The following is a 22,569-nucleotide window of genomic DNA, read 5'->3' as shown; positions in this document are numbered from 1 at the left end:
ACCAGGTTTTCCATTCCCTGTCTGCAGAAACACATGTCTGAGATCTTAACAAATAGTAGGGTTTTAGCTTAAAGATATCAGATGCAGTTAGTTTTCCATTTTGATATTCAAAAAAATTCGGAGCAGTCACTCAATGAGCACATGGCTCCTCCAGTGGAAAGCTCACATTCCCACCAATAATTTAGTATGCCTTTCTTGGGTTGACCCTCAGCCCTTTCCTTTCCAGAGTGGTCACCCATCTACATGCTGCCTGTACCATGGGCATTTAACTCCTATCTACTACTACTTTCACACCCCTGGATAATCCTGAGGTCATGCAGCCGCAGCTCTGTTTTCGTAACGCATCCCGTAAGGAGCTGCAGCTAACCTGCACCTCCTGCAGGTATAGTCCTCAATGACACTGGAAATTCCCCTGACTTCGAACATCCTACAGGAGGAGCGTTCCACTATCGCACCCGCCATACTGACACCAAAACCTAGGAAGAACTACACAGAAAAACAGATTGTACCTTAACTTGCTGTCACCCTCGCCGAAGTTTCTTGAGCCAAACTCATAAACATAGCCTCTTTCCCAATATGCCACTCCTTCATTGGCTACCTCTCGCTGAGCCAATCAAATACCTACTTTTTAAATGTCCCTCTTTTTTTTTGAGAAAAGCCTCTGGAAAGATAAGCAGCTCATTCAATAGCCAAATTTTCAAAAATGCTTTCTCTCTTTTTAAAATGACTGCTCACCAACTCTCTCCTGGACTTTGAAATTAAAAAAAAACAAAATTAAGGGAATTAGTTGCCAGTCATAGTTAAAAATCTGAAAGGATAATTGAAACTATGTGTAATGTTGGTCAGATAATTAGACACGGGCATTATGACCGTGTAAGCCCTTTGATGTGGTATGGTATAATTAATTGTGTATCTGGTAGCTTGTTAACCTAATGTGTGCAATCGTATACACTGTCACTCCAAAGGAATGTCCCTGCTGCTGCATGTATGTGCCTAGAATGCCCTGTGGTGATTACTAAGATTAAACCTTTAGAGCTGTTTGCTCAATACCTGGTATCGCTTCTGTTCTGTCACCTTGACTGCAGTCATCGGAAGTCTTTTGTTAGCATTTTTCTGGAGATGTAAACTTGCCAAGGCGAGAGGTTGGGCATGGGCAGAGGTTTAATTTTGGCCCCTAATAAGGCTGGCCGTTTTTAATGATGTTTTATGAAGGTCTTTCAGGTGTATAGAATGCAAATTATGTTAATTTAGCTTACTTTTGTCGTAGAAGGTGATAATCTGGAACAGACAGTCCAGATGGATGATAAAAATAGATTATAGTGGCCAATGTTAAAAACTGTTGCATGAGGTTTACTGGTTGAGTGATTGGCAAGTCAAAGTATGAACCTCGGGACTAGAGTGATGAACTACGATTATTCCCAGAATTGTGTGTTCTTATGTTCCATGTACGTCATCTACTTCTTGCTTTGCCAAAGCTGCAGACTGTTATCTTTTGAGATTCTTTTCAGAAACACGAACCCAGGAATAAAGGTGAAAGCTCATCTGAAAAATATTGAAGATAAACAATAGTTGTGAATTAGGTTGTCTATCATTAAAGTTAGATGGGTACAGGAAAGCCCCGGATAGAAGTTCAGTATCTTCTCATAAATATGGCTTTAAATATCAAGTTTGATAATGGTACAGGGTTTTTGCTTTATTTGCTGAATGGGACTAAAGTGAGTGGGTGGATCTTTGGCTGATCTGTATGCTTAGATTTATTTTCTGTGTGCGGTAAATGTAGAACTCTGAGTGAGCTAACTGCTGAAGAGGGCTCTTCATTCATTTGGCAATTGAACCCATATATACTGAAAGGTCGTATGTCAATAAAAATAGATATCGCCGTGTCAGAAGTATTGGATGAGTTCCCATCGATTTGGTTGTATTAAGCATTGAAGGTACTGAAAGAACTAACTCAAGGGGTAAGCTTGTAAAACTGTATTCTCACCAACCTACCTGTGACAGTTGTGACTATCCATTATAGCATTGATAGAAATGACAACCAAATAGTAATTGTGGAGATAAGATCCTGAACAGATTTGACAGTTCCATAAAGTTCTGTGGGGATCAGGAAGTGTATGAACCAGCATATCCCTTACTGTACCATAACTGTCAAGCCAAGGAATCAATTTGGGTATGAGGAGGAGTGCAGAGGGGTGTGCTGGGTGTAGTACCAGACATACCTCAAAATGAGGTGCCAGCGTGGAGAAGTGCAGGACAAGTGCAGTGTAAAACCTTGCAGTCCTATCATGAATATCTGTCGAAGATGTGTAGACAGTTAAACAGAACGAGGAGGCACAAAGAACATACCTATCTATACTTGATGGTGATGGGGCCAAGTATATGAGTGGTAAAGGTTACAGCAATTGCAACTACATTTGTTCTGAAGTGTTTAACAGGTGATAAATCTCAGTTTTCACCTGAGATCCTCGCCATTACCATTTCCTCGTCTTTAGCCATTTCAATTGACTCCATATGGTATCAAGAAATGGCTGAGAAACTGGATTCAGCAAATACCTTGGGACCAAACAATATCACAGCTGTAGTGCTGAAAATCTGTGCTTGAGAGCATTCTATTCCAGTTTAATTATGAAACTGGCATTTACCTGATTGTGGAAAATTGCCTGTTATGCCCAGTTAACAAGAAAAAGTAGAATAAACTCACTCCAGCTAATTACTGTTAGACAATTTACGAATCAATCAAGTTTCAAGTTTCAATTTTATTCGTCATATGTAGGTTGACACAGGGTCAACGGTACAATGAAATGTGTTTGTCAAGACAACTGGTCACCTCAGCAATAATATAACAAGGATAAAATAAGATAAAAATGACATTGTTGAGGTAAAAAGACAATAAGATAATCAACACGACAACAAAAAAACACATGTGCTAACAAAAAGCTAGTCAGCAGATATCATCAGCGAAATAAAAATTAAAACGGTATCAAGTGGTACTTGGTTACCGATGCCCTTTTAGGTTTTGCTAAGACCACCTGACTCCAGATCTTATCACAACTTTGATCCATGCATCATCCATCAAGTGAATTCCAGAGATGAAGCGAAAATGACTGACATGAAGTTACCTTGATAAAACTCGTCAGGAAAAACAATCCATTGACTAAAGCAAGCTGCCTGAGGAGGTAGTTGAGGCAGGTATTATCGCAATGTTTAAGAAACATTAGACTACATGGATTAGATGGATTTAGAGAGATACTAGACCAAGTGGGACCCGTTGGGCCCCGTTCCCCCAACGCAATATTCCACCACTCACCCGTTCCCCTAATGCAACTCGTTTCCACCACTCACCCGTTCCCCCAACGCAACCTGTTCCCCCAACGCAATATTCCACCACTCACCCACAGACCCCAACTGCGCAGGCGCGGCTCATTTCCCCTCATCCCCAGCATTCCCTCCCCCCCTCCTCTTCACCCTCTTCTTTCCCCCTGTCCTGCTATCCTCCCCTCCCCTCCCCCACTACCTCCATCACCTCTCCCTTCCTCCTTTCCACCTACCCTCAGTCACTCCCTCCCTCCTTCCATAAGCCCTTTTCCCTTCCTACCCCCTCCTCTCCCTCTATGTTTAAATAACATTAACCAACAATCGTCTCCTCATCCCCTCCCCACTCTCTACCTCCCCACACACTAACCCCCCCCCCACACACTAAAAACCCCCCCCCACACACTAACCCTCCGCGCACACACACACATTAACCACACACACACACACACACACACACACACACACACACACACACACACACACACACACACACACACACACACACACACACACACACACACACACACACACACACACACACACACACACACACACACACAAGAATCTGATTAAAACAGATTTTTTTTTAAATCTCACTCCCTCCTTGTCCCCCTTGTAGTCAATACCTACTAGGTTCTGTTGTGCTGAAGCAAACCAAGAATGTCATTGTCCTATCATGGACACATGACAATAAACTCACTTGAACTTGAGGTGGAAGCTGCTGATGACCCTACCCTCAGTCACTCCCTCCCTCCTCTCCCTTTTTGCACCACCCCACCAAACACAATGCTTAATTTTCTTCCCCCCTCCCCTACTCACTGCACTGGCTGGAGCGTATCCCAACACTGTTCATTGGCAGCTGAGATCCCATTGTGATGTCATTGTTGGGTGGCGGAATGTTCACGGCAGCATATGTAAATTAGATCCCATTGTGACTGGAGGACTGTGAGATGCCATTGTGACGTCATAGCTGGAAACTGCCAGAAAACTCTCATAGCACAGTCATAGTTATTCTTCTCAAAGTGTTTAAAAAAAATCTTTTAAATGTCATTAACTTGTGAAATATAACATCAATCTGAACCACGGGACAATGGTGAGTATGGTGGTGCAAAAATTTTAGCGCCATCGTGTACCGTTTTGGCGTAGTTCCAGGATCACAGAAGCATAGATAGATAGATAGATAGATAGATTTTTAGTAATATATACTAGACTAAGTGGAACCCGTTGGGTCCCTGTCACACGGGAGGCCTGGTCCCCCAACGCAACCCGTTCCCTCAACTGACCCATAGCCCCCAACTGCGCAGGCACGGCTCATTTCCCCTCATCCCCAGCACTCTCTCCCATTCCTCTTCACTCTCCCTCTTCTTTCCCCTCTCCTCCTCCCCTGCACCAATCCCTCCCTCACCCCTCACTCTCCTTTCCCCTACCCTCAGTCACTCTCTCCCTCCCTCCATAACTCATCTCCCCTCCGTTGCCCCCTCCTATCCCTCTATCCCCCACCTCCCCACTCTTCACCTCCTGCTATACCCCCCACTATCTCTCCTCACACCCCCCACTGCCCTCCTCTCCCTCTATTCCCCCCTCCCTCCCCACTCTCCCTCTCCCACCTCCTCCCTCTTCTTTCCCCTCTCCTCCCATCCCTCAATTCCTCCTCCACCTCTCCTTTCCCTCTCCCCTCAGTCCCTCTCCCCCTCCTACTCCCCCTCCTCCCTCTCCCCCCTCCCCCCTACCCTCCCCCTCCCCCTCTCCCTATCCCCCCTCCCTCCCCCCTCCTCCCTCTACCCCCCCCCCTCCTACCCTCTCCCTCTATCCCCCTCATCCTCCTCCCACTCTCCCTCCCTCACCTCATCCACTTCCCCCTCTCCTCCACCCTCTCCTCCCTCCCACTTTCCCGTCCCTCCCTCCCTCCCCTCCCCCCTCATTCCACCCCCCCATTCTCCCTCCTCACCTCCCCAGGATCTCGAGGTTGCCGCTCCTTTCCATTCTTGCATGCCCCGGAAGAGCATCAGCCCTCGGAGCTAGGCTCAGCACCCAGGCCTCGGTGCAGTCCCGGAGCACCAGCTATGGCCGCGAGCTATGGCCGCGCGCTAGGCCGCAGCTATGGCATCCTGCTTGAAATGGTAGGAAACTGCTTTTGAATTTGGTGGCCTTGCATCCTGCTTGAAATGCTAGGAAATTGCATTTGAATTTGGTGGCCTGCATGCTGCTTGAAAAGGAATTTCAAGGAATAGCCATGAGTCATCTGCCAGCACACCAGGCTTGAGTGAGTGAGCTTCCAGCACACCAGGCCTGAGTGACTGAGCTGCCAGCACACCAGGCTTGAGTTACTGAGCTGCCAGCCCTAGAATCCATTCGGCCCACAATGTCCATACTAGCCCTTTGGAAACCAGTCCCTCCAGCCCACAACACCCATACTAGCGCTCCAGAAAGCCCCTCTTCCCCCACTGGCTACCAATATTGGAATTGGTGGAGAGGTGGACTATTGCGTTGGGGAACCTGCCCTCCCGTGTGAACATGGGACCCAACAGGTCACACTTAGTCTGGTAACTTTAAATATACCACCGATCGGAATAAAACATTTCACTTGCAGCACAGAATGGTGAGTAAGGTGGCGAAAAATCGTAGCGCTATCGTGTACCGTTTTTGCGCAAATGTAAAAAAAACGCAAACTGGAAGATAACAAGATGAGAGTTTTAGTTATAGACTAGACCAAGACCAAATGGGACCCGTTGTGTCCCGTCCCCTCAACACGCACACGAACTAACCACCCCCTCCCACACACACACACACTAACCACCCCCCTCCCACACACACACACTAACCCCCCCCCCCACACACAGTAACCACCCCCCACACACACACGCGCAAACCACACACACACACACACACACACACACACACACACACACACACACACACACACACACACACACACACACACACACACACACACACACACACACACACACACACACAAACCACCACACACAAACCACCCACACAAACCACCCACACAAACCACCCACACAAACCACCCACACAAACCACCCACACACACCACCACACACACACACACACACACACACACACACACACACACACACACACACACACACACACACACACACACACACACAAACCACCCCCACCACACACACGCACATGCACTAACCACTGGCCTCTGCCTTCTGTCTCTGCATGTGGAACTCGTGTAAATGTGGCAAGTTGGGCTGACGGGCCTGTTTCCACACTATGACTAGAATGGTATCTTACACAAAGGGTGATAGTTTAAATTATGATCCTTGACCTTTTTGTTTGTTATATCTCTAAGTCTCCTAGTATCTTAACATCACCTGCATCTCATTTTGGGCATTCTGTGCTGTTTAATTTAACCTGGATTGATGCAATATGTAAAGCTTAATTTTAATCTACTTTAATGTGTTGTGATCTTTATTCTAAATATGGACTTTGTACATTTACAGGGAGTGGTGATGGTCAGGGACGGATTATCCAGCGATTTCCTGAAAAGGAATGGGAAGACAACCCCTTTCCAGAGGGCATTCAGTTGGTTAGTCACATTGATATAAAAATATACTGTTTAATGTGGGTATTGTATCCTTATACCAAGTTCTTGTCTGCCTTCCACTCGCACTGCCCTCCTTCACATGCACATGCACACACACATTGTTTGTAAAATCTTACTGGGTGCAAATGATTGTCTGTATCAGAGGTTCCTAAAATTATTATCTTGTTGCATACTCCCTTCTAGATTAATCGGCTGCCTGCCTACCAGTATTACCATCCTTGCTGGTCCAATAATGGTGCCAGTTGGGAGACTGAGATCAGAGGGTACATGATCAGAGAAGCATGCAAGCAACACACTAGTCACATCAAGCGGCGGTTGAGATGTCACAGTGTAATGTTGCGAGGAAGCCACATCCAGTGACCATCTGGCCTTTGGGCTCGGGGACCAATAATTGGCAACCAAAGTGGGAAATGAGCGCAGGGGTAAAGTGTATGCGAGGAGAGATACCTCTTGAACCCATGGTCAGATTGGCCACTTAAAATTAGGATACACAGAATTCCGATGATTATAGAACCCGTAGCTGGACTCGTGCACTGCTACATAACATGCAAAATCAGCAAAGGCCAACAGCTGTTACCATGGCTAGAAGCAACCTACTAGTAAACACCTGCCGGATTTGCAGATCAAACTAACCATGGCTAACATTTTAGTTTGAATCTATCCTGGTAAATATTTCCTAACCTTCTCCAAGACCTTCACGTCCTTCCTAAAGAGAGAGGTAACCAGAATTAGTTTCAGTATTCCATGTCTGACCAAAGCAGAGGTCTGATGTCTGACATGGGTTTTCCAGAAGTTCAACGTAACATCCTTGCCTTTGTGCTCTTTGCCTCCATTTATAAAACCTCGACTCCTGTTTCTTTTGACTGCTCTCTTGACATTGCCTACCACTAACAAAATCGATACACTTGCATCCAGGTCCCCTGATACTGTGCAGACTGAAAACTGCATTTTAACATAGAACAATGGGATAGCATGGCACAGGAACAGCCCCTTAGGCTTACAATGTCTGCCGATTATAATGCCAAACTCTTATCTGCTTCTACATAATCCACATTCCTCCATTCCCTGCATATCTGTGAACCTATACAAAAATCTCTTAAATGCCACTATCATATCTGCTTCCACCAACACCCATGGCAGCGTGTTCCAGGCACTCACTACCCACTGTGTAAACAAAAAAACGTATTCAGCACATCTCTTTAAAAATTCCCCTTCTCACCTTAAAGCTATGTCCTCTGCTATTTAATAGTTAAATCCTGGACTATCTAACCTATTTATCCCTCTCATAGTTTGATACTTTTATCAGTTCAACCTCTGGTTTTCATGAGAAAACAATCTAAATCTGTCCAACCTCTCTCTGTAGCTAAGACCTTAAAATCCAGGCATCATTTGGATAAACCTCCTCTACATAATTTTGTGTGTGTGTGTGTGATATCGTCGTGTTTATGTACACATTTTAAATAAAATCCTTCTCCTCCTCCCCCCCCCACCACCCACTCACCTCCTGCTGGCTAGCGACCATGACGGCTGCTGGCGCTCGCCTCTCTCCTCAAATACGCCATTTAAAAACAGCCGCACTGCTGAGCGCTGGAATCTTATGTTCGGGAACGGCTTGAGTTGGAGGACCACGTCTCCCGTGAGGGCTACGGGTAGGGAACGGCTGCGTTGGGGGAGCAGACCCAACGGGTCTGCACTTGGTCTAGTACCCTTTAAAAACCATCCACATCCACCCTATATTGGGGAGACCAGAATAACATGCAATAGTCTAAATGCAGCTGAACCAAAGTCCTATTAAGCTGCATCATGACTTCCTGACTCTTACACTAATTGCCCCGACCAATGAGGCTGAAAAAGGTTAAACAAACATGTCCACTTGTTAATAAACAGACAACTCGCAAAGCGGTTTGGTAGACCAGTTCAAAACTTTACTAATTATCGGCCGATGGAAGTGGCAAGGAAAATCCCAGCCAAGGGAGCAACACAGACCCTTGGCTGTCCTCTCTCCACTTCCCTGAACACAGAATTACATGGTATTATATACTGTCCTTTTGTCACCCAAGCACATTCCAAAGACATTATGGTCAGGTACAGTGAATACACATTACTACAGGATGTGTCTGAGTTTTGTCTCGTCAATCACCAGTTGCATCAAAGGCATCTTCTCATGTGGTACAAGGACTTACAAATCAAAGGTATCGGACATTGGTACAAGGTATTTACATATCAAAAGCATCGGACATTGTCCCAATACCCCTTACTGGGATTAATCTGTGCTTCCTCTCTCGTCAAATGGTAGACACATTTCAAAGTCATCGGTCATTATCTCAATACACAGCAACCTGAGATAAGCCTAGTACCTTGCAAGCCTAGACTTGCCTTTCTGTATCAATCTACTGGTGAAAAGCCTGCTTTGAGACTAAATATAAGTTGTAAGCTGGCCAATAAATCCATTTAATATTTTCTTATTTTTAACATCATTCAGCCTTATCAGGCAAGCTTGTTACATTCCTTCTTTACCAGTCTATTTACTTGTGTTGCCACTTTCATGGAGTTATGGAACTAAAGATCCTTCTGTGCGCCATTGCCCTTTAGGATCTTGCCAGTAATTGTACATTTTTCTCTTACATTCCACCTCTGAAAGTGCAACACTTCATACTTGCTTGAGTTCCACACATTTCTACTACCATTCATCTACAGTGACCAATTCACTTAATGGATATAATTTAAGTTACCATTGTGGGAAGAGTAGCAGGGAGAGAAAATGTCACTCAAGTGTTTAAAAGCAGATTAGAGTGAGAAGGAAAACAAACAGCTGTGGCACATTTCACCAGGATAGAGAAGGTTAAGGTGAAGACATTCTGAAACTGCAAAAGCTTTGACAAAGCAAATGTGAAAGGTGAAAGTTGTGTATTCTTGCTTCAGCCCTCATCCTTGTTAATCCAGCAGAATTAGAATTAATGGGAGTATGAGTTGTAGGATTTCCATGTCTGTTTGATTAATCCATGCATGATTGGATTATGGATGTTGATATGAAAGTAAGCATGCAGGTACAGCAGGCAGTGAAGAAACCGAATGACATGTTGGCCTTTATATCAAGAGGAATTGAATATAGGAACAAAGAGGTCCTTCTGCAGTTGTACAGAGCCCTAGTGAGACCACACCTGGAGTATTGTGTGCAGTTTTGGTCCCCTAATTTGAGGAAGGACATTCTTGTTATTGAGGGAGTGCAGCGTAGGTTTACAAGGTTAATTCCCGGGATGGTGGGACTGTCATATGCTGAGAGAATGGAGCAGCTGGGCTTGTACACTCTGGAGTTTAGAAGGATGAGAGGGGATCTCATTGAAACATATAAGATTGTTATGGGCTTGGACACGCTCAAGGCAGGAAACATGTTCCCGATGTTGGGAGAGTCCAGAACCAGGGGCCACAGTTTAATAATAAGGAGTAAGCCATTTAGAATGGAGACGAGGAAACACTTTTTCTCACAGAGCGTGATGAGTCTGTGGAATTCTCTGTGTCAGACGGCGGTGGAGGCAGGTTCTCTGGATACTTTCAAGAGAGAGCTAGATAGGGCTCTTAAAAATAGCAGAGTCAGGGGATATGGGGAGAAGGCAGGAATGGGGTACTGATTGGGGATGATCAGCCATGATCACATTGAATGGTGGTGCTGGCTCGAAGGGAGCCAGCACCGCCCATTGTCTATTGTCTCTATTGATATGTTCTCATTTTGCATGAGCTGTGTGTAAATTCTTCGTTATTTTATTTGACTTTTTTCCCTGCAGTTTTGTCAGCCTGGTGGATGGCAACTGGTCCTTGAAAGGAAATCACCAAACTTCCTTGTGGCTGTTTTAACAGATATCAACTCAGAACGGCATTATTGTGCATGTTTCACCTTTTGGGAAGCAGTGGAAAGTTTACAGGTAATAGTATTTCCACAGCGTCCTCCCTTTAAATAATACTTTCAATGTGCTAGTAACATCCCATCATATTTCACACAAGTAACTGTGATCCATTTGAAACGTTAGGGCAGATTTCTAAAATCTTGAACTAGCATCTGCCATTCCTTCCTACACGTTTCTAAAAGCCTTGGTCATAATGGTAGATTTTAAGGAGTTTTTTTAGAAGAAAGAGACTAAGAAGAGTGGGGAGGAAATTTTGAGCCGAGGGCTTTGGGCAGTTAAAGGCAAAGCTGCTGATGGTGGAGTGAATAAATGTCTAAGAAGCAGTAATATCTCAGATAATTATATGGGTGGGAGACATTAAAGAGATGGAGAGGGGCAAAACATACAGAGATTTCAAAGCAACAAGTTATAATTCAGAATCATTTTGCAGGGCTGTTTTTGGAGTTTATTCCTCATTCCCCATTACCAACGTCCTCCCACCTTCAGTAGGTAATGGATGTTCTCAATTAGTTCTGTGGATTAGAGCAGTTCTTAAACTATTTCAGTGTCATTCACCCTCGACTACATTTTCTTATGTTTTTTGGTAATTTTCGTCTTATTCTCCCTTGTGTATAATTTTATATATTGTTTTATATATAATCCATTTTTCAATCTTAGACCAGTTGTATTCATCCATAGATGTTTGAGACATGGTGCAATTTGCTTGTAGCTTAGTCTTAGGTAAATGTAGTCATGTAAAGAAGCTGCTTCTTTTTCTTGTGTATGGCGTGCACAGCCTAAAGTTGTAGGTCAACTTGTCTATTTGAACTTTTGTTTGCGCAAGTTGGGTTGATTGCATTAGTCAAAACAGGGTGGAACACGTGAAGTGTGAAGTTTAGGATGGGAATCTCCCACCCCAAAGCAGCTGCTAATCCCCCTTAATTGGGTAACTATACTTTTGTTGTATATTGTCCCCTAACCTGCATTTGTAACATAAATATCGACTGGACCCTTTGATTTGCTAGAGTTGTGCTACACTGTACTTTACATTAATATTTGTTTTGTTTTTTCACTGCAGCCCCAGCAGAACCATGCAAATGTCACTGATGAAGAAGACTCAAAATTTATCCAGGCTCCACAGCTATTTGCCCCAAAAAGTCTCGTTCTAGTTTCACAGTTGGATCATACTGAAGTGTTCAGGGTAAGCTGCATGGATGACAAGGAACCATGCATTTTTGGTGAACTTTATGGAAACTGAAGCATCTCACTTATTTCAAATGGCATTGTTTTGTAATACAAATACAAATATTTTATATGTAGTAAATGCAATGGTTATTCAGCAATGCAAAGTCTCATAAACTGCAAAGTGTTTTATTCTAATCAAAATGCTGGAGAAACTCAGCGGGTGAGGCAGCATCTATGGAGCAAAGGAAATAGGCAACGTTTCGGGTCGAAACTCTTCTTCAGTCGGCACAGATATCGTGGGCTGAAAGGCCTGTTCCTGTGCTGTATTATTTTATGTTCTATCTACAATATAGGGGTGGCACGGTGGCGCAGCGGTAGAGTTGCTGCCTCACAGCGCCAGAGACCTGGGTTCGATCCTGACTACGGGTGCTTGTCTGTACAGATTTTATATGTTCTCCAGGATCTCCGATTTCCTCCCACATAACAGTCGTACAGGTTTGTGGGTTAATTGGGTTGGTAAAATTGTAAATTGTCCCTAATATGCGTAGGACCGTGTTAGTGTGTGGTGATCTCTGGTTGGCGCAGACTTGGTGGACTGAAGGGCCTGTTTCCGCGCTGCATCTCAAAACTAAATATTGTGGTTCTGCTGTTCTGGTTGTGGTTTTTCTTTTCTCTCCTCTGAGTAAATGCGACTCCCATATCACTCGGAAGAGATTAACTGTCGTTGAACCTGTCTTCAGCCTCACCATCACCATCTGTTATTCAGTTCCTTTTGGTCTTCAGCCAGCACAGACAACTGATTTCTCCACCTGGCTGTTTCTCTGCAACCTACAATATGTTAAATTTCTAATTTTAATCAGTTCTGAAGAAAAGTCTTCGACCTGAAATGTTAACAGTTTCCCGACTGGCTGACCGGCTGAGTATTAGCGTAGAGGTTGTAGAGCAAAAACCTAAAATCTGCTGGATTATGAGGGAAGAACAATTTTGAGAGTTGATTATGGATAAGTGAAGGGATAACTATTTTCTCTCTATCAGGACTGGAGAAAAAAAAGTTTGCTTTATTCAAATTATGTTGTGGTTTCGGAAGCATTCAATTAAATGTCTAAAATAGGTTTAAGATTCCACAGAAGCCAGGTTCTTTCACCATAGTCAGCATACGTGAGCACACATGACTGACTTAAAGCAAGAGGCCAACTGGAGTCCAGACTCATGGATTAGTTTTAGGAGTAAATTGATCCATTCTGCAAACTACAGATTCACATCATTATGTAGGGGAAAAAAAGAGCCAGTGCTTGACCCCTTGCCCCTGCATAGTTTTATCTCTGGTAGTTTGGGAGTGCTGGTGCAGGATTTCCAAAAAGTTAACCTGCAAGTCGAATCGGTAGTAAAGAAAGCAAACTCAATGCGAGCATTTATTTCACGAGGGCTTATATACAAAAATAGGGATGTAATGCTGAAGTCCTATAAGGTGCTGGCAAGGCCGCATTTGGAATATTGTGAGCAATTTTAGGCACCATATCTGAGGAAGAATGTACTGGGTCTGGAAAGGGTCCAGAGGTGGTTTACAAGAATGATCCCAGGAATGAGCCGGTTAACCTACGATTAGCGTTTGTCTGTGCTGGGCCTGTAATCGCTGGAGTTTAGAAGAATGAGGGAGGACCTCATTCAAACACACAGAATAGTGAAAGGTTTGGATAAAGTGGATGTAGGGAGGGTTTCTACTAGTGGAAGAGTCCAGGACTATAGATCATATCCTCAGAATTAAAGGACGTCCTTTTAGGAAGATGAGGAGAAATTTATTTGGTCAGAGTGTGGTGAATCTTTGGAATTCTTTGTCACAGAAGGCTGTGGAGGCCAAGTCAGTGGATATTTTTAAGGCAGAGATAGATGGATTATTGATTAGTACAGGTGCCAAAGATTATGGGGAGAAGGCAGGCAATGGGGTTAGGAGGAAGAGATAGATCCGCCATGATTGAATGGGGTAGACTTGATGGGCTGAATGGCCTAATTCTATTCCTATCACTTATGACCTTATAACCTTAGAACAGTTGGCTATATGTTGCAGTATCCGCTCTCCTAGAGTTTAATCCTGAACAAAGTAAAATTAGTAAGTTCTGATGAAATGTTCTGAATTTTGCAGACACTACCTGATTTCAGTATTTCAAACATTTTTATATTTTACATGTATGAAAATGACTTGATCACTGTCATCTCTGTCCCTCTGCCCCTCTCCCCACCCCTCTCTCTCACTCTAACAGAATTGCCTCGGACTGATCTACACCATTTACATTGACTGCCTGGATTTTCCGTTGGAGACGGTGATTGGGAACCTGCTAACATGCATCGTTCCCATCACAGGAGGATCTCAGGTCAGTCTGAGAATGATTTTTCTTACTCTCATCTTTAGTATGTTGTCTTCTGTGCAAATTTTTTTGCTAAAGTGTGTTGGCTATTTTGGTGAAATTAGAAAACCAATGTGTTGACTGCAGACTAGGACTTCAATTTGCTTTAAGAGTATTCTGGGCAGTGATAAATACCATTAGGATCGCCTTTGCTGAGAAGACCAATTAGTGTTTGGAAAAACACAAATGTGCAAGGCCTCTTAGTATTTTGGGAAGCTACTCTAAGACCTTATTCCAGAAGTGGAATAGGAGATAGAATGCTCTAGGTGATTTAATGTTCTCATGGGAAACACACCTCCTCCCCTACTATCAATGGGTTTGGAATTGTCATTGATCAGAAATACATACTATAAGCTGCTAGCACAGGTTGGGGGTTGAGCAATCTGTGGCAAGGGAATCCTTTCCACCACTTACAAGAGGATTGTGATGAAATACTTTCCACTTGTAAGAATGCAGCTTCAATAGTATTGAAAAGCCACAACACCTCCAGGAAAAAGCAGCCTTCTTGATTGGTTGCCCATCCACCTGAGCACTGTAGTTACTCACCCAAGATTGTCTGACAGTACCTCCCAACTCACAGTCTCTACTATCAAGAAGATCATGGTTTCAGATGTATGAAACATCACTGCCCTGCAAATCGCACATCATGCTGACTTAAAAATATATCACCGTTTCTTGGTCAATGCTGCATATAAATGTTTCTGTATAATGTTGTGAGGGTATCTTCAGCAGACATAGAAACATAGAAAATAGGTGCAGGAGTAGGCCATTCGGCCCTTCGAGCCTTCAATATGATCATGGCTGATCATCCAACTCGGTATCCTGTACCTGCTTTCTCTCCATAGCCTCTGATTCCTTTAGCCACAAGGGACACATCTAACTATCTCTTAAATATAGCCAATGAACTGGGCCTCAACTACATTCTGTGGCAGAGAATGCCAGAGATTCACCACTCTCTGTGTAAAAAATGTTTTTCTCATCTCGGTCCTAAAAGATTTCCTCTTTTTCCTTAAACTGTGACCCTTTGTTCTGGACTTTCCTAACATCGGGAACAATCTTCCTGCATCTAGCCTGTCCAACCCCTTAAGAATTTTGTAAGTTTCTATAAGATCCCACCTCAATCTTCTAAATTCTAGCGAGTACAAGCCAAGTCTATCCAGTCTTTCTTCATATGAAAGTTCTGACATTCCAGACACACTACTGTGGTTCAAAGATATGGCTTTGCATCACCTTTTCTCAGGTGTTATTTTAAATCAATAAATGGCTCCTCAAAATTAAGTAATTCATTCCAGGTGGAGGTGCCAAATGGCTAAGCCACATGCAGAATATAGCACAGTTTGTCCAGGGCAGCCAATCAGCAAGGATACAAGCCATCAAGATGCTCTATCATTATATGTTCCAGCTAATAAACTGCATATTAAACTAACATTTGAGTTGTGAGGAAACTGCAGTAGTATTTTAAACATTTAATGGCTGTTTCTCATGTTCTTGATTACTGAAAGTCAGGTTGGGGAGCTTGCTCATTGAACAATTTAAATTAATAAGCAACCTGCTTAACGTAATGAATTAGTGTAATGTTATTCATTATGCACATTTGTAAGTAAGTTTATTGGCCAAGTATTCACATATAAGGAATTTGCCTTGGTGCTGCGCCCACAAGTAACAACATGACATACAATGACAGTTACGAAAAAACACTAAACGTTAATAATAATAAAACATTAATGATAAAACACCATTGATCAAGCATGTGAACCAACAAAATACCAGATCAAAGGGAGGCTACAGATTTTTGGCTGTTGAGTAGAGCAACTACTCGTGGATAAAAACTGTTTTTATGTCTGGCTGTGGCAGCTTTGACAGTCCGGAGTCGCTTTCCAGAGGGAAGTGATTCAAAGAGTTTGTGGCCAGGGTGAGAGGGGTCAGAGATGATCTTGCCCGCTCGCTTCCTGGCCCTTGCAGTGTACAGTTCTGAATTTGTCCACTTTCTCTTTTGTTTTCAAACATTTTGGCCTTTTCAAGTTCAAATCATCACTAAATCAGAAAATACTAGGGTACCCACTCTCCCCATTATACTAAGCCATTTGGTGCATCTCATTAATGACAATGCTTTTGCCAGCATCCTGCTCAGAATAATTCTACTTCCAATTGCTGTATGCATTGTTTAATAAGTTGCACTGTCCAGTCCCATCCTTTGCTCCCTCCATCTGCTGGTATTTCTCTTCAGTTGAATCCCACTCTCCCCATCACACTCCATTCCTTTAACTGGCCCACTCATTGTTCTTACAGCTTCTTATAATCTTTAATATTCCTTCTTTTGTAATCACTTTACCTCAAAACTCCCTGAATTCTTCAATATCCCATCCCATATCATCCATTCATTCCACCAACCTTCAAATCTTATTATATTCCACTCAGTTGTATCCCTATACCTACGAGGGAATGAGGATGTCAACACTGAAAGGAGATTGGGGTGTGTGAAAAAACAATCAGGAAAAAGATATTGAGAGTTTCATTGGCAATCGGGCTGATCATCCAACTCAGTATCCTGTGTCTGCTTTCTCTCCATACCCCCTGATCCCTTTAGCCACAAGGGCCACATCTAACTCCCTCTTAAATATAGCCAATGAACTGGCCTCAACTACATTCTGTGGCAGAGAATTCCAGAGATTCACGACTGTGTAAAAAATGTTTTTTTTCTCTCAGTCCTAAAAGATGTCCCCTTTATCCTTAAACTGTGACCCCTTGTTCTGGACTTCCCCAACATCGGGAACAATCTTCCTGCATCTAGCCTGTCCAACCCCTTAAGAATTTTGTAAGTTTCTATAAGATCCTCCCCTCATTATTCTAAATTCTAGCGAGTACAAGCCGAGTCTATCCAGTCTTTCTTCATATGAAAGTCCTGGCATCCCAGGATTCAGTCTGGTGAACCTTCTCTGTATTCCCTCTATGGCAAGAATGTCCTTCCTCAGATTAGGAGACCAAAACTGTACGCAATACTCCAGGGGTGGTCTCACCAAGACCCTGTACAACTGCAGTAACCTCCCTGCTCCTATACTCAAATCATTTTGTTATGAATGGTAACATACCATTCGCTTTCTTCACTGCCTGCTGCACCTGCATGCCTACTTTCAATGACTGGTGTACCATGACACCCAGGTCTCGTTGCATCTCCCTTTCTCCTAATCGGCCACCATTCAGATAATAGTCTACTTTCCTGTTTTTGCCACCAATGTGGATAACCTCACATTTATCCCCATTATACTGCATCTGCCATGCATTTGCCCACTCACCCAGCCTATCCAAGTCACCTTGCAGCCTCCTAGCATCCTCCTCACAGCTAACACTGCCCCGCAGCTTCGTGTCATCCGCAAACTTGGAGATGTTGCATTCAATTCCCTCGTCCAAATCATTAATATATATTGTAAATAGCTGGGGTCCCAGCACTGAGGCTTGCGGTACTCCACTAGTCACTGCCTACCATTGTGAAAAAGACCTGTTTACTCCTACTGTTTGCTTCCTGTCTGCCAGCCTCACTTTTCCCCCAATGGATTGCTCCACTTGGTGTCTGTATTAAATTGATGGACCAAATGGAGGTCTCTCTGATGCCATAACAATCTAAGAATGGTCTTATACATTTTTAGTTTCTATAATTCAAAACAACTAAAACAGTAAGTCGGCCTTCAAATTTAGTTTCCATAGATTTACAGAAGGTATTTGAAATGTGTAGGAAGGAACTGCAGATGCTGGTATAAACCAAAGATAGACACAAAATGCTGGAGTAAATCAGCGGGACAGGCTGCATCTCTGGAAAGAAGGAATGGGTGACGTTTTAGGTTGAGACCCTTCTTCAGACTTAAATTAGAGTGGTGAATCTCTGGAACTCTCTGCCACAGAGGGTAGTTGAGGCCAGTTCATTGGCTATATTTAAGAGGGAGTTAGATGTGGCCCTTGTGGCTAAGGGGATCAGAGGGTATGGAGAGAAGGCAGGTACGGGATACTGAGTTGGATGATCAGCCATGATCATATTGAATGGCGGTGCAGGCTCGAAGGGCCGAATGGCCTACTCCTGCACCTAATTTCTATGTTTCTATGTTTCTAAATGGTTTTACATAGAGGCTGCTAACTTGAAATTTCATGGAATTGTAGACAAATTAGTAACCTGGTTAGACGGGTTAAATGGTAGAAGACAACAGAGGTACCAAAATTGTATTCAGAGTGGAAGGAAAGAATTATAGATGTCCCAAATGGATCTTTGCGGAGGCCTCCGTTAGTCTTCCACACGATAGCCATATACTCATATTTGGCTGCAACTACATAAGATGAGGGAGCAGGAGTGTAGCGAAGGATCTTGGAGGCCAAAGTCCATAACTTCCTGAAAGTGGCAACCCAGGTAGATAGAGTGGTAAAGAAGGAATTTAGTATGCTTGCCTTCATTGGTTGTGGCATTGACTATAGTCTGCAACTTTATAGGACCTTGATTAGGCTGCATTGCATTATTGTGTGCAGTTCTGGTTCCTCAAATCAGGAAGGATGCAGAGGCTTTGAAAAAGGTATGGAGAAGGTTTACCAGACTAGTCCCATTTACCTTCATTTGGCCCATATCCCTCTAAACATTTCATCCATGTACCTGTCCAAATGTAATTTATATATTGCTTTAGTACCTGTCTCAACTACCTCCTCTGGCAGTTTGTTCCATACACTCATCATTCCCCGTGTGAAAATATTGCCTCGAGTTCCTATTAAACCTTTCCCCTCTCACTGTAAATCTATGCCCTCTAGTTCTTGATTTCTTTAACTGGGAAAGAGATTCTGTGCAGTCCGCATATCTATTCCCCTCATGACTTCATACATCTCTACAAGATCACCATTCAGCATCCTACACTCCAAGGAATAAAGTCCTAGCCTGCCCAACCTCACCTTATAACACAGGCCCTCAACTCCTGGCAACATGGTTGTAGATGTTCTTTGCACTCATTCCAACTGAATGGCATCTTTCCTACAGCAGGGTGAACAAAACTGAACACAATTCCCCATGTACTCAGTGAAAATAGTAGTTGATATCTCAATTTCTAATTTTAAATCTGAATGAATAATTTTTTTTACTTGTCGAGGATGTTAAGGAATAAGGATTAAAGGTTGATAGATGGGGTTATACAAAAGATTACCATTGATCTTATTGAAGACTGGAACAGGCTTTGGAGTTCCTTTGTCATTTCTCATGTTCTGACTGATGGCCGTTGTGGCATGAGAATGTGATCCGCTGGCTCCACCTGGTGGTCACCTTTATGTTAAAAAAGACACAATGCTGGAGTAACTCAATCTCTGGAGAACATGGATAGGTGATGTTTTGGATCGTGATCCTTCAGGCGATTTATGGGGGGGGGGGGGGGGGGTGCAGAAATGGGTGTGAATCCAAATGGGGCACAGGGAAGAGAAAGGGGAAAGAGGGTTAGTTACCAAAAATTGGAGAATTGAATGTTCATACCATTGGGTTGCAAGCTGCCCAAGTGGAATATGAGGTTCTGTTCCTCCAATTTGCATGTGGCTTTACTCTGGCAAAGGAAGAGACCCAGGAAAGAAATGCCACTATGGGAATGGAATGGCATATTAAAATGACTAGCAACTGGGAGATCTGGCTGGTCTTGGCAGAATGACTGCAAGCGTTCAATGTACCTGTGAGCCTAGTCTACGCTTTGTCTCGCTGATATAAAGGTGGCCACATCGGGAACGTTGAATGCAGTAGATGAGGTTAGAGGAGAGGTACGTGAAGGACTGACTTTTCTGCATTGGAAAGAGGGGGTGTGTCGGGCAGGGATGGTGAAAACCCAACAGTTTTGTTTAGTTTATTGTCACGTGCACCGAGGTACAGTGAAAAGCTTTTGTTGCTGGCAAACCAGTCAGCAAAAAGACAATACATGATTACAATCGATCCATTTACAGTGTAAAGATACATGATAAGGGAATAACATTTAATGCAAGGTAAAGCCAGCAAAGTCCGGTAAGGGCTGGGGTCAGACCCAGGCTCTTAGGAGGGCAGAGGGGAGGAGGGAAGCTTGGAGGAGGTACTGTTGGCGACAGACACAAAATGCTGGAGTAACTCAACAGCATCTTTGGATAGGAGGAATGGGTGACGTTTCGGGTTGAGACCTTTCTTCAGACTGTCGGGGACGGGGAGATACAGAGATAAAGAAGTGTAAGGTGTGAAAGCGGGACAAAGGGGATGGAGCTCAAGGAAAATGTAAAATAGATCATTGTTAGTTAGGAGAAGGCAACAACAAAGCAAACAGATGAAATGTAAATGAGGACAGTCAGGCTAGTCGGAAAACTGGGAAGGGGGGAGGGATGGAGAGAGAGGGAAGGCGAGGGTTACTTGAAGTTAGAGAAGTCAATATTCATACCGCTGGGATGTGAGCTGCCCAAGCAAAATATGAGGTGTTGTTCCTCCAATTTGCACTGGGCCTCACTCTGACAATGGAGGAGGCCTCGGCCATAAAGGTCAGTGTGGAAATGGGAGAAGGAGATGACATGTTTAGCAACCAGGAGCTCAGGTAGGTTTAGGCTGAGTGAGCGGAGATGTTTAGCGAAATGATCGCCGAGCCTGCGCTTGGTCTCGTTTAGATATGGGCGTCCACACCTGGAACAGCGGATGCAGTAGATGAGGTTGGAGGAGGTACAAGTAAACCTCTGCCTCACCTGAAAAACTGTATGGATCCTTGGATGGAGTCTGGAGGGGAGGTAATGACATATGTTGAGGGATGATGGAGGCTCAGAGGGGACGGGTGTGAGAGGTGGAGGATAGGAGAGGTGGCATGGTTGGCATAAGGAGAAGGTCAGCAGGAGCCAGTGTAGCAATGTTACAAAATTTTGAGATTTAAAAAATCAAGTCTGCAATTTATCCCATCAGATAAAGCATAACAATAAGTTTAATTTGACACCTAATTCACTTTCATATCTCAAGTATTAAAAAAGTTATGACCATTTTCATACTCGGAAATTAGCATCTTGTTCCCTATTGATTTTCAATGGGCATTACAAAAAAGCTGTGATCTTAGATAGTCAAAAGCACATTTCTTAAGGAAAGATTAACATTTTTAAATAGCCTAAGTGTCCCAAAGATTATTCACAAATAATTCACAATATAACATGATTTTTATATCTAATTTACATTAATTTATAGGCCAAATGGAAGGAATTTAGTGTTCAATTGCTGTAAATAAATGCCCATTTAAATCGGTTTTTCTGGGTTTCTCTGTGAACGCGCAGGTTTAGAATGTTGACAGCGCGCTAGATTAGTGCCCTCAAATGCCGAGAAAAATACTGCGGGATATAAAAAGCCCAAAATGAGCTATTCGTTATAGATAATTATAATTATAGGGTTATATACATGCCCCATTTAATGTAAAAATAAGGTACATACCTTTAATTGTTTGCTTTATAAAACCCTGGGGCTGCGAAAGCTTGCGAACTGAACGACAGCTTTTAAATTTATTATATCTACTATTCGAGGCCTATAAAACTAATAATAGCTTTTGGGACCGGGTCTTGCAGCGATTTTCCGTTAATGATTTACTAGGCTGAACATCTGCGATTGGAACAGCCTAGTAAAAATCGGGTTTTAAACCCGCCCCCTCCAAACAGCTCCAAAATCACACACAAGGGGTGGGGCAGATGCTCAGCCACGATTCAGGTAGGTTTTGTAACATACCTAGCCAGTGGTGTCTGTATTGAGGCTCCCTGTTAAAAGGGGAAGCTATTGGACCCAGGAGAGTCAGTCAAGAAGTAATTAGAGCTAGCAGTGTGGAGACCCCCTGCCTGAAACTCGGTTGAATCAACATCCTTAGCATGGCAGCAGCCTGGGTGGAGGCAAGGACCTGCAAAGCCTGGGGGTGGCTGATGAAGCTGTGAGGGTATACAGTGGCGTTGAGTCAGTGGGTGCGGCTTGGGACCAGCATGGTGTGCTGTCAATGTTTGAGTCAGTGGGCCCAGTCTGGGAGTGGCTGAGGAAGCTGTGAGGGCTGGGAATGGCATCGGAGTCTAGGTCCGGCCTGTGAGTTGCTGGAGAGGTGTTGAGTGCTGGAGCTGCGTCTTCTGGTTCTCTGTGTCTTCGTGAATCTCTCCTTGCGGCACCATCTTAATGAAATATTGTTTTCATGGATAACCACTGTGTTACTGCATTTTTTTTAAAAATCACAATTTC

General features: G+C 43.6%; 1 protein-coding gene across 4 annotated transcripts in view; it reads left to right on the top strand.

The window, feature by feature from the left end:
* The window catches only part of sbf1 (SET binding factor 1), a 135,903-nt gene that overhangs the window by 52,362 nt on the left and 60,972 nt on the right, over positions 1-22,569 (top strand). For all 4 annotated transcript variants that reach the window (XM_055653210.1, XM_055653209.1, XM_055653208.1 and 1 more), the window contains exons 2-5: positions 6,798-6,883; positions 10,684-10,821; positions 11,861-11,983; positions 14,226-14,336. In XM_055653210.1, the coding sequence (XP_055509185.1) occupies positions 6,798-6,883; positions 10,684-10,821; positions 11,861-11,983; positions 14,226-14,336 (458 nt within the window). The remainder of the gene's footprint in view (positions 1-6,797; positions 6,884-10,683; positions 10,822-11,860; positions 11,984-14,225; positions 14,337-22,569) is intronic.

This window comes from Leucoraja erinacea, chromosome 22 (assembly GCF_028641065.1).
Source record: "Leucoraja erinacea ecotype New England chromosome 22, Leri_hhj_1, whole genome shotgun sequence".
In the NCBI taxonomy this organism is placed as follows: Eukaryota; Metazoa; Chordata; class Chondrichthyes; order Rajiformes; family Rajidae; genus Leucoraja; species Leucoraja erinaceus.
Note: the sequence above shows the minus strand (reverse complement) of the source record. Positions and strands in the feature narration are given on the sequence as shown.